The sequence below is a fragment of the Herpailurus yagouaroundi genome, unplaced genomic scaffold (assembly GCF_014898765.1).
Source record: "Herpailurus yagouaroundi ecotype Mexico unplaced genomic scaffold, PumYag 163, whole genome shotgun sequence".
In the NCBI taxonomy this organism is placed as follows: Eukaryota; Metazoa; Chordata; class Mammalia; order Carnivora; family Felidae; genus Herpailurus; species Herpailurus yagouaroundi.
The window spans coordinates 58859056-58871813 of NW_024412404.1; the positions used below are offsets into that span (position 1 = coordinate 58859056).

Consider the following 12758-nt stretch of genomic DNA (forward strand, 5'->3'; position numbering starts at 1 on the left):
GTCCTGGACAACGTGCGCTGCTCCGGGCAAGAGTCCTACCTGTGGCGTTGCCCCCACAATGGCTGGAACTCGCACAACTGTGTCCATAGTGAGGACGCCAGTGTCATCTGTTCAGGTGAGCCTCTTGTCGTTGGGAGTTTCTCTTGCTGTTGGGTAGGGAGGAGAGACCTCCTGTCCTGATCAGATCGTTGGAAGCTACTTATACCCTCCCTGTCTTCCTCATGTCTCCTCAACTCTCCTCCAGTGTCAGTATCAGTTTTTGTCTGGCTTCCATTTGTCTAGATGATAAATTAGGACAAGTGCCTAACCCCAAGTCCCCATGATGCCATTCATTGCCTCTTGCAACACTGTAGCTGGCGACGAAAGAGCCGCCTGCCGGAGTTCTCTCATGGGCATCCTATGATCAGGATTGCAGACCAGTATATGTGTTCCTACTGCTGCTCCAGGTTTGGGGTCCTTAGTCCCAGTATATGTCCCCCTCGAGAATTGTGATTCCAGATATACCTTGTCATGACCGCTGTTTAAGCCTGAAGGATTGACATGCATTTTGGGGTAGTTGTATTCCTCTGTCTTGCTGCCATCGTGAGCCACTCAAAGCTCAAGGCAGTTGATTGGTTTTTGTCAACTTTGTCACCGCTTGTATACATGGAGCCAAACACCTTGACCTGGGAAATCATGTTCTGTGTCTGCCTGGCCCTGTGAAGTCGGGCATCATCCAGGGTGTGGATATCACATGACCCACCCTCCATAGCTGGGGACTCACTTCCAAGGTGTCTACCTGCTTAGTTCCTTCCCCTCTGCATCCAGTTGTGCTAGGTTTGTGCACCCTTCTCATGTGCTGTTGTCTCTTCACAGCTGCCCAGTCCCAGCCCACGATCAGACCAGGTGAGTTCTGCTGCCTCTTGCCTGTTACCCATCTCTCTCACCTTCCTCCTGTCCTAGGCCCAAGTTATAGCTACAAATAGGACTGTGGCATCTTTCTGATTCCCTGGACCTTCCCTTATCACTCTCCATCCTGTAGACAGTTCTGGTTGAATCCACAATCGATTTTCCTGTGTGGCTCAGTGGCATAAGTGCATTCTAACCGCACAATCTTCACTCTATGCTTTTGGTGGCAGTCAGTGTTCTCTTCCGTGGTCATTTGTGTCTGAAAGCATCGTCTGGACCAAATTCTACAGGGATGGGAAAATAGGTATTTCATGTCATTATCCCACATGGAGCCTTCCCAAAGGAATGCCTTTCCTAAGAACATTCTGTCCGGAGTGCATGGCAGTTGTTATTGCAGATTGTACCACCTTGTTGCCATTGTCGTGAACATTCGAGGGCAGGAGTTTGGCTCGTGGTAGGCTCTCCGCAGAGGCCACATTCCACTTCATCCAGCAGAACTCCTGAGACCCCACTGTCCTTGATTCTACTTACTGGTCACTTAGCTAACCTTGATCATATCCCCCTCCTTTCTGACTGTGCTTTGTTTGTTTTTTTTTTTTTCCCAGATTGGTGGTATACGACTTCTTTCTATGGTGAGCATCCTGGATCCTGTCAAACCAGCAAACATGAAACAAATTCATCAACTGGCATTGGTGACATTTCTGAATGTTGGGTTCAGCCTCTGTTGCCCCCACCCTGTCCAGTGTGGGGTTTTCCTTTCCCCACAAGAATTATGATTTCCACCACCCACGCTTTGTGGGAGCTACTAGTCAGGGCACTCTTGTTTACAAGTGATAGGAAACTAGCTCAGCCTCTTTATGCTAGTAGAGAGTCAATGGCTCACATATTGAGGACAGTAGTGCAAAAGCTCTAGCTCAGGAAAACTGGATGTAAAAGTTACAGCACTGTCTTCCCCCCATTGTTTTTCTTACTTGCATTTTTTTATGTTTTACTTTTTTTTTTTTTGAGAGACAGAAAGACAGAGTGTGAGTGGAGGAGGGGCAGAGAGAGAGGGAAACACAGAATCTGAAGCAGGCTCCAGGCTCTTAGCTGTTAGCACAGAGCCCGACACGGGGCTCAAACCCACAAACTGTGAGATTGTGACCTGAGTCTAAGTTGGTTGCTTAACCAACTGAGTCACCCAGGTGCCCCCTTACTTGCACTTTCTTATGTGCATGGCTTCACCCTGGGTGCTTTCTGCATGTGGGGGGCAGTTGCCAGCCCTTGGTCTCTATGCCACCAGGCGAAAGACTCCATTTGTCTGCATATCTCTGGTGACATGTCTTCGAAGGACTTGAGCACCTTCTTGGCAGTAGATGAGTCACCAGAACCATGTCCATGTGCTCTGATAGCCTGGTCAGGGTCCCCATGCCCACTTTCCTGTTCCCCAGGAGAGAGGGACTGGATGTGATACTATGCTCTACTTAAACCTTATGGAATGAAGTCTTCACTGGTTTATACAATAGGAAGGATGGTTTCTGTACTTAAAGTTCAGGGCAAGAGATTTCTGACATGAAGAAAGACCTCCCCTGTTGCAGCTTTCTTCTCTGCCAGGTAGTCTCTCCTGAATGCTGTCCATGCTTGTGTAGCCCGGCACAGAGCATTGCCTCTCCCTGGGGTGTCAGCCCACATTGCACTTTGCTCTGGAGTTGGCCTCTAGCATAGGGTCCAGTTCTGTGCTGACAGTACAGTGTCTATGGGGCAACTTAGAGCGCCTGGATTTCCCCTAGACTCTGGTAGCTCGTCTTCCATAGGGACAGCAGGACTCTCAGCTCCTGCTCACTTTAATTCTGCAGTAAACTCTGGTTATGGGTTCTGTGACTCAAGACTATAGTAGATGGCCAAATAATTTTTGTTTTCTGCTCTTTGGGTCTCTGGGATATATCTACCACAAAACTTATCAATTTAAAGTGTAGAATCCTGAGCTTTTTAGTGTGCTCACCAAGTAGTACAACCATCACACTATCTAGTTCCAGAATTTTTCATCACCTCTGTTGGAAATCCCATGTCTTTAACCATTCACATCCCAAGCCCCTTTATAGCCTGGTCATCACCTCTGTGCCAATGGATTTGTTCACTCTGGACATTTCATATGAATGGAATCAGCCAATACAGGGCCTTGTGTGACTGGCTTTTTTCAGGCAGTAGACTCTTTCATGGTTCACCATCGCGGTGCATGTATGCATTGTCAGGATGCATCCCTATCCTTTTTTCTATCCATTCATTTGTTGAAGGGCATGTTGATTGTTTCTCCCTTTGAGTATTTTGAGTAGTATTTCCATGTACTTCTGTGTACAATTTTCTTGTTTGAACACCTGTTTCCAGACCTTTTGTGTGTATATCTAGGTGTGGAATGGTTGGGTCAAATGATAATTTTATGTTTACTTTTTGTGGAAGTACTGAACTGTTTAACACAGAAGCAGCACCAATTTTGGGTAGGAGTAGCAGCATCTAAGTTGCTTTTTCTACATCCTCAGACTTCTTCTGGTCCTTTATTGTAGTCATCCTTGTGGGCAGGAGTTGCTATCTTTCTGTGGTTAGGATTTGTATTTTCCTAACAGCTAGAGAATTGGGCATTTCTTTCATGTGCTTGCTGCATGTGTCCATCTGCTTGGAGAGCATGGCCCCCATTTTATAAATGCCTGAAGGCCTGAGGACCACACCATGGTCAGTGCCGAAGCACATCTCACGGGATAGTGAGGGCAGGGTCCAGGTGAGCCTGAGGAATCATGATGTCTGGTCTCGTGCTGAATCTGGCAGCTACCCTTCCTGCCAGCAGGCCTAATGCTACCATGTTTTGTTTCTTTTCTGCCACCCACAGGCCTGGGCAGCTCTAAGTATGCACAGCTAGGAATCAGTGATAGTTACTCCTGCTCACTGTCATGATATTCAGAGGGTTCATGGACTGTTAAAGATTCAGTACAACCTTCGGGCTTGAGGGTGACATGAGTTGGTGGTCAGCAGTAAAGGAACCTTCAGAAGAAGCCTCAGGCCCAGAGGTAGGGTCCATGATATATAGGACAGTCAGGTAAAGGTAGACACTCCAAATGCTAGGTCCTAGGACATCTCCTTGGTGGCGGCTGGGTAGGATCTCTGGGTTTGAAGTAAGTGCTTGGTTGGTTGCTGAGGTACTAGGTCATGCTGCTGGCTTTCACCATCGCCCCTGTATCCCATGACCTGGGTCAGCAATTGAAACGATGACATTGTGGGCAACCAATCAGTGAACATACATAAGTCATCTGACACTCAAGGGCACCTAAAGTAGACCCTGGATGATGAATAATGATGAGAAAGCTTCAGGGAGTCCTGTTGCTGGGCAACCTTAACCTGATCCCAGAAGTCACGGTCCCTGTAGTAAGTCTTATCCACTCAGACCTCAGGAACTCTTCCTACAGTAACAAAAAAGAAGGTAATTTTCCTGTCTCCTGCTAGGGAATGAATCAGGTTTGGCCCTGAGGCTGGTGAATGGAGGTGACCGGTGTCAGGGCCGCGTGGAGGTCCTGTACCGAGGCTCCTGGGGCACCGTGTGTGACGACGACTGGGACACCAATGACGCCAACGTGGTGTGCAGTCAGCTGGGCTGTGGCTGGGCCGTGTCGGCCCCGGGAAGTGCCCGCTTTGGTCAGGGCTCAGGGCCCATTGTCCTGGACAACGTGCGCTGCTCCGGGCAAGAGTCCTACCTGTGGCGCTGCCCCCACAACGGCTGGAACTCGCACAACTGTGGCCACGGGGAGGATGCCGGTGTCATCTGCTTAGGTTGGTCTTCACAAAATTGGGACTGTATTTATTATTTGTAATTTTCTCTAGAAAAAACTCTTTTCTCTCACAGGTCTCTTAATCTTTCTGAAGTTCTCTAATGGCAGGCAGTTTCCTTCATATCTTGAAAGACACTGCATGACCAATCATCCCTGGTGTCCTTGAATTTTATGGGAGGACTGGAACATCTTCTCTAGCTGGGGCCATAGGGCAGAGCCACATATTAATGTGCATAAAGGTTGTAAGAACAAATTCTTGCAACACTTTTTTTGTGGAGACCTGCCTCGAAGCTTTTCATTTACCATTCAGCTCCTCTGCACCACTCCTGGAAAGTCTTTCTTAGTGATAAACGGGACAGGCACTCAACAATTCTGTTTCTCAGAATCCTGAGTGGCTTCTTCCAGAATGTCCTTCACAGAGACTGATAAGGTATTTTCTTTTCTCACAGCCTCCCAGAGCACCTCTACTACCCCAGGTGAGTAGGTGCATCTCTGCACAGTGTGGGCCCCTCTCCTGAATTCTACTCTAATATTTCTAGAAATAGGAGGAGAAGACCAGGATCTTCTCTTTGAGGACTCTGGGATGTGTTGCAGTGACCAGCTGAGTCCCCAGGACCTTAGTTCTTACTTAGCTTAGCCTGAGGGCCCTTCTGGGGCCCCTGCCACTCTCTGCGGCCAGCGCTTGTTCAGAGAGGCTGCTGTGGAAGAGGTTTGGGACCCTCTGGTCATTTCAGATGAAATAATTGTTTGAGTCAGAACCGTGATCATTTGAGAAACACGACCCAGTACAACTTGTACAAGTGCTTGTCTGTTTCAAGAATCCCTTCACATCGAGAGAGCAATCTGCAAAGTGTGCCTTGCCCTACTGCAAAAATATTTGGTGCCATGTGTGTGGGTAAGTGTTACACACACTAGCCCACCCCAACCATTCGCAGTGTAAATGAGAAATGTCTGGGCTCTGAGAAGCCCTTTATTAAGCAAAAGAATTGAGCTTTCTCTACCAAATGAATGACCGTGGAATTTAAACCTAAAAGCATTTCATTTTCTTTCTAGATTGGTGGTACCCACATACTACGACCACTGGGAGTAAGTATCATGTTCTTCCACCTGAGGGCATGGGGTTCTCATCCCCAGGCTTGGCTGTCCAGGCAGGAGATGCCTGTAAATGAACAGCCCAGTTCAACGTGCACACATAACCTCCCTAGGTCTGCCCCACTGCACACCGCATTCCAAACTACACACACAGCCTGCATCTACCTTCCACACCCTCAGCCCTTACGTCCCCCCTGCCAGGTAGATGATTTTTGTTTTCATAAGGAGATCTACTTCCCCTTCCTTTAAGGAAATGAAATAAGTGATTCTTCAAGGAATAGACAAAGGCTTTTATTTCTTGGAGGCTCTCCAAAGCTTTGAGAGAAGGGAGATGATAAATGGGTAATTTCACAAATAACCATGTTTTTACCAGTTTTCCCTTGTGATATGGCTATTGTTCAGTAGCTTTCCATCACTCTTGAGAAATTATATGGCCACTTGTTTATGTCATCGAATATTCTCTTTCCATCGTTTTAATGCCTGCATTGTATTTCATTACACAGTTATGATCACGAATTATTTAACTAATCTCCAATTGCTATTTATATTTCTTCATTATTATGAATGATCCTTGATGTAGAATATATATTTTTTTGAGAGAGAGAGTGCACAAGCAGGAAAGGAACAGAGAGAGCGCGAGAATCCCAAGCGGGCTCTACACTGTCAGTGCAGTGCCCAATGCGTGACTTGATCCCACAAACTGTGAGATCAAGACCTGAGCCGGAATCTAGAGTCGGACACTTAACTGACTGAGCCACCCAGGCACCTGAGTATCTAAATACTTTTAAATGGCCTATTAGACTGGCCAACGAAAGTTTGAATGCTAAATACTATTTGTCATTCTCTGCTAAATAGTAATAGCTAATACTGTTGGGTGCTTCTTATGTGCCAGGAAATGCTCTGAGAGTTTTCACGTATTGTCTCATTTAATACTCCTAAGAATCTCGGGGCGCCTGGGTGGCACAGTCGGTTAAGCGTCCGACTTCAGCCAGGTCACGATCTCGTGGTCCGTGAGTTCGAGCCCCGCGTCAGGCTCTGGGCTGATGGCTCGGAGCCTGGAGCCTGTTTCCGATTCTATGTCTCCCTCTCTCTCTGCCCCTCCCCCGTTCATGCTCTGTCTCTCTCTGTCCCAAATATAATTAAAAAAAAAAAGTTGAAAAAAAAAATTTAAAATACTCCTAAGAATCTGATGAGAGATGTTATGATCACTCCCAGTTCTCAGATAAGGAAGCTGAGGCAGAGAGGTTAAGTGACTTGCTCAAGATCATGGAGCTGATAACGGCAGAGTCAAGCTGCAAGCCCGGGCCTTCTGTGGCAGAAACCCTACTTTCGACCCCACTTTACACTGCTTCTTGTCAACTGGCAGGAGACCCTAGGGAATAAGTTCCTTTACACAGCGCTCTCCATGGGACAACACTCCCACTCAGCCAGCGTTATCCCTGTAACCCCCTGAACAATGACAATCATCACTTTGTTGCTTTCTTGGCATTTTTGCTTCAAGGTGACTCATGCTCTCTCTGAAGCTTGGGTCACCTCTGGACAGAGAGTCACTTTTCTAGGCCCTTTGGGGGAGGTAGATCCTCAGATCAAGGTCCCTAATGTGAGGCAGCCCAGGACCGGGCCCAAGAGAGGAAAAACTGAGTCATGTTCTAAGGTCAGAGGACTCGTACCCAAAAGACAATTGCTTGTTGTAACACACCTGAAACCTGCCATGTTGGTGTGTCCCTCTCTCTCCTCTGTAGGACCCTCTTCAAATTGTGGTGGCTTCTTATTCAATGCCAGTGGGACATTTTTCAGCCCATCTTACCCTGGATACTACCCCAACAATGCTTACTGTGTCTGGGAAATAGAAGTGAACCCCGGCTATCGCATAAATCTGGGATTCAACAGTCTGCAGTGAGTAACAGCCAGGTCATCTGGCGAAGGATGGTCCTCCACGGTTTGGGCTGTGTGCGGGGCTGAGATGCTTTACACTCTCAGATGCCATGGACCACGTGTCACATTGCTCTGATCCTACCATGAAGCGTCCAGCAACATTGGGAATTCCTTTAATCTGATTGAGGAACAGCTCAAAGAATATTTTAGATTCAGTAACGTTGCCCGTGAAAGTCCAAACTATCTGTAAAATACAGGAGCGATAGAGATTTCAATGTTGACATGAATCCACTTTTTCATACAGGCTGGAGGTGAACAGCAATTGCAGTTTCGATTATGTCGAAATCTCTGATGGACCGCTGAACAGCAGTAACTTGCTGGGGAAGATTTGTAATGGCACCAGGCAAATATTCACCTCTTCTTACAACCGAATGACCGTTCGATTTCGAAGTGACATCAGTATCCAAAGCACTGGCTTTTCTGCTTGGTATAACTCCTTTCCTCGAGGTGCGTTCACACTAAACCCGATCGACCTGACCTTGGAGGCTCAGTGTGTTTATGTGGACCCTGCTTCTGGGTATCGTGGTTCCCACATGAAATCAAACAGCCCTCCTCCTTGTCTCACAGTTGACTGGTAAACGAAGGCTAAGAGATGTAGGGAATGGGGGACACAGCCTGGTCTTGGGTTTGCCACGAAATTCCCCGGAGACCTGGTGACTGACCTTACTGTGAACCAGCATGTTCCCATCTGGAGGGTGAGGGGGTCTGAGCCCCTTCCAGCTTGATCTTGGAGACATCTGTACCCTGATCAGCCGCCTGGTGACTTTAGGAGTGAGAAAGGCCCATGGGTTATTTGGCCTGTGAGGTCTGTTGTGGGAGTGGCCATCATTTCTTATGCCGTGTGTCTTTCAGATGCCAGCCTGAGATTAGTCAGTTCAAATTCCTCCTACGGTGCCTGTGCCGGGCGTGTGGAAATTTACCACAATGGCATATGGGGGACGGTTTGTGATGACTCCTGGGACATTCAGGATGCCCAAGTGGTCTGCAGACAGCTGCGGTGTGGATATGCAGTGTCAGCTCTGGGAAATGCTCATTTTGGGCCCGGCTCTGGTCCCATCACCCTGGACGATGTGGTGTGCTCCGGGACAGAATCTACTCTCTGGCAGTGCCGGAACCGAGGCTGGTTCTCCCATGACTGTGCCCACCGGGAAGATGCCGGAGTCATTTGCTCAGGTACCACATGACGTCATTCATGGAAGGCCCCTTTCACCTCTGACCTGCTACAGAGTGACAGCTAAGGGCCGGTGGCTGATGGTATTTGTGGCCCAGTTCTGGAAGTGGAGGCAGACCGGAGCTTGTCAGCTTATGCCCTTGGCCTTCCCACTCCAGGAGACCATGCAGGGACCACTGTGTCTCCGGTGGGTTTCTGGGCCCCAGAGCCATCACGCTGAACACACAGCTGGCGTGCAGTGTGTTCTCACCCTTCTATCTGCCCTGTGACCTTTAGCAATGAGGTCATGTCTGTAGGCCTCAGTCTCCTCGTGTATGGAGAGGAGATGGTCACAATAAGCCTGCTTCCAAGGGCGATTAGAGAACTAAGTGGCTCATGCGCGTGAACCCTTAGAACGGTTCCAGACAAGTAGGAAATGAGGAATGAGTGATGGTGTGACTTTGGCTGTGGCACTGACGACCCCCAGGTAATGATGGGGCTGGGGGAGCAGCTGGGGAGATGTGTGCAGGCCTCCCCCTGCTAACACAGGCCTCCACAGCACAATGCGCTCACTGAAGAGGTCAGACTGTGTCACTTGGGTGTGCCCTCCCGCATTCTGGCCCCTCCTCCAGACACACTTCAGTGACTGATGCTTTTTTTCTATCCCTTTACAGGAAGCTACCCAACAACACAGGGTAAGTACCCGTGATTCCTGCCCGCTGCCTGGCCGGCCCTCTCCATTGCTGGTGCAAGATGTCCCACTCGGTTTCACAAGAGCTGTCCCCAAGGCCTTCCCCAGCACTGGGGGCAACCCTGCAACTAATGTCCCTACCTGAGGAGGCTGGGCCTCTCTCTCGGCTCCCTTTGTTCATCAGTAGCCTGGCCAGCCTGGCCAGCTCTCTGGTCAGTCCCTAGGAGAGGCCAGCCACCCGTGTAGGTCCTGCCTATCCTTAGGACACCAGACCCTGCTCAGTGCAGGCCAGTGGGTTCTGTTTCATCACTGAACTCCATGCAGGGCCAGTAGAAGCTCCTGATTGCCCGGAGAACTGAGCTCCTGATTGCTCTGGAGCTCCTGATTGCTCCGGAGCTGTGGCCAAAATTGCTCTAAGCATTTCCAACACACCCCTGGCTCCTGAGATCTTTCCCCTCTGTCCCCACCCCTCCCCTCCTCACCACCTGCTTCCTGCAGCAGCGACCCCTCAGCCTCCCTGCCTTCATTCTTCACACAGCCGCTGGGCATCCTTATGAAATGCAGGTGTTGGTCCCAGCTCCCACACCCTTGCACCCTTCATGTGACTCCCCAGGGCCATCTGGCCACAGATCCCCACTGCTTGGGAGAGTCTCTAGAGCTCTCCATGATCCACTCCCTTTGTCTGTTTCATTTCCTCCCCACCCCCTCCTTGCTCCATCCACACTGATGTTCCCTAAATGTGCAACGTACTCTCAGACCTGGGTCCCTTTGCACATTCTGTTCCCTCTGCCTGGAATGCCCCTGTACTTTTTTTTGCCTGATTCCATCCCCCCCACCCCCCCCCCCCCCCCCCTCACCCCCAGCAAATTACCTGCCTTCTCTCCTCTGCTTAGTCTGGGTCAGGAGCCAATGCTCTGGGCTCCCACCATGTCCTGGGCTTACCCAGGGATTTGCTCCTTCCCATCCATCCCTCTGGGGTGTGAGCTCCCTGAGGGCAAGTATCCGGCATTTGGCTTTGAACCCAGGGTCGGCACATTTCCTCACAGCACAAGTGAGGACAACAACTGTGTCCACGATGCCAGGAAACTGATTGTTATCTTTTCTCTTTATCAACAGCTCCCGTTTACAACGTCACCTACCCGAACAGTAAGTTCTGGGCTCTCTGAGAAATCCCCCTCTTCTTCCCCAGTGACGGTGCTAGCAGGTGGGGCGGCGGGGGTTAGGGGAGCCTCTCTGGACAGTCTGGGTCTAGGACGCCTCCTGCTGGGTTTCTGTCTAGGGAGTTGTTTAAAAATTTCCCCCAGGTGACTGTGCCGTGGGCTCTGGGGGTCCTCAACATTTTTGTTTCATCTCGACAGCAAATTACTCCTGTGGAGGCTTCCTGTCCCAACCATCAGGGCACTTTTCCAGCCCGTTCTATCCTGGGAACTATCCAAACAATGCCAAATGCCTGTGGGACATCGAGGTCCGAAACAACTACCGTGTGACTGTTGTCTTCAGAGATGTCCAGTAAGTGTGTGGGGCTGCCTCACGGATATTTCAGAACAGAGCAAATGGCACCTAGCCCTTCAGGAATGATGTTTGCCCACTTGACATGTTCTCTTATGGGTTCAATTTGTTTATCAAGCACAGAGGCAGCCCGTGGAGGTGCAGCCAGGACAAGAGCCTTGGTTTAAAGTCCCAAGTCTGTCACTAATTTGCTACGTGACCACAGGAAGTCACTTAATTTTCCTGAACCTGAGTCAAAGCAAGAGAATAAAATACCTGCTTCCCTCTCCTCTCTGGCTACTGGGAAGGTCACACGAGAGAAATATGTGAAAATACTTGGAAAATATTATCCAATAGGAGGGATGATTGTTGGAGTAATAGTAACACAGAGAATCTTATTAACCACCCCGGTTGTGGTTTTTTTGTTTGTTTTGTTTTTTTTTTTTTTTAAACAATTTTCTCTCCACTCCTTCCTTTTTTGGGATGAGTTCTTGGGGTCAAGCAGAGGTAGAGAAGTCACTACTGCAGAGGTTAATTTATCTGTTCCTCATTCAATGAAGAGTGGGAATCACTGTTGTAAGCAGGAGAGACAACATCAAAGCCACATTAATATAATATTGGTCCAAGGAAGGGAGTGACCACGCAGAGGTATTTTAGAGTCCAGGAAGGAGGGTACCATTATTTTTTCTGTAATAGCCATTCTTGAACAGAATGGTTTTCTTTTGGTTGCGGTGCCCTTGCGAATCTCTGCCTTGGAAATTCATTTGGAGTCTTGTAAAAGATATAATATTATTTTAATTTCCTCATCATTATAATTCAATTTGGATTTCGGAGACTGTACTTAAAGCCCATTCGATCCTCTGGAGGAAGGTTGACCACCTAACCTTCAGAGAGGTTATTTGACTTGCCCAATATTTATTAGTTCAGTTACCTATTTCTATCACTATGAATTCATGAATATTTATATTATTCTATGGGAAACCAGGGTCTGTTTGAATGAAGAAACAGTCTAAGGCAGGCTGTGACCCCTTCCTTTCATGGTGCAGCGGGGTGTCAGGAGGGGGGCTGTAGATTCATATGTGTGACCCCCAAAAGGCAGGACTAAGATCCATGGAGGTCACCGGAAGGTGAATGTCACTGTATTATCTTCAGCTATTATTTTCAGAAAGTCGCCATTTCTGACACCAAGGTGTGGCCCCCGTCACTGAAGTCTGACCCCCTGCATTAAATCCTGGCTGAAATCGAAGCCAAAACTCTGTGTTCTGTCCCTGCAGGCTTGAAGGAGGCTGTAACTACGACTATATCGAAGTGTTTGACGGCCCCTCCCACAGCTCCCCTCTGATTGCCCGCGTTTGTGATGGAGCCAGGGGCTCCTTCACTTCATCATCGAACTTCATGTCCATTCGCTTCGTCAGCGATGGCAGCATCACAAAGAGGGGCTTCCAGGTCGACTACTATTCCCGTCCTTCCAATGACAGCACCCGTAAGTCCCCTCGTGAGGGCTCGTTGTCAAGGGAACCTCTGAGAGGCTTCTGCTGCCCAACCCTTCTGTGGTTGTGAAGTAAGAAACTAGGGCAACCTTGTCAGGTCACCGAGGCTTATCTGGTGCTGGGAGGGGCCGAGAGCAGTGGCCTTGGACTCTGGCTGCCCAGAAATGAGGTCAAGGGCCAGAACTGGCCGATGGGCAGTGTGGTGGCCTTACTGTGGTCATCAGAGACTA

At 49.0% G+C, this 12758-nt stretch overlaps 1 protein-coding gene across 1 annotated transcript in view; it reads left to right on the top strand.

Annotated features, from left to right (window-relative positions):
- The window catches only part of DMBT1 (deleted in malignant brain tumors 1), a 103716-nt gene that overhangs the window by 82127 nt on the left and 8831 nt on the right, over positions 1–12758 (top strand). Inside the window, exons 13-22 of the mRNA XM_040486669.1 lie at positions 4360–4683; positions 5132–5158; positions 5736–5768; positions 7517–7670; positions 7954–8156; positions 8562–8882; positions 9534–9554; positions 10667–10696; positions 10909–11059; positions 12313–12521. Of these exons, the coding sequence (XP_040342603.1) occupies positions 4360–4683; positions 5132–5158; positions 5736–5768; positions 7517–7670; positions 7954–8156; positions 8562–8882; positions 9534–9554; positions 10667–10696; positions 10909–11059; positions 12313–12521 (1473 nt within the window). The remainder of the gene's footprint in view (positions 1–4359; positions 4684–5131; positions 5159–5735; positions 5769–7516; positions 7671–7953; positions 8157–8561; positions 8883–9533; positions 9555–10666; positions 10697–10908; positions 11060–12312; positions 12522–12758) is intronic.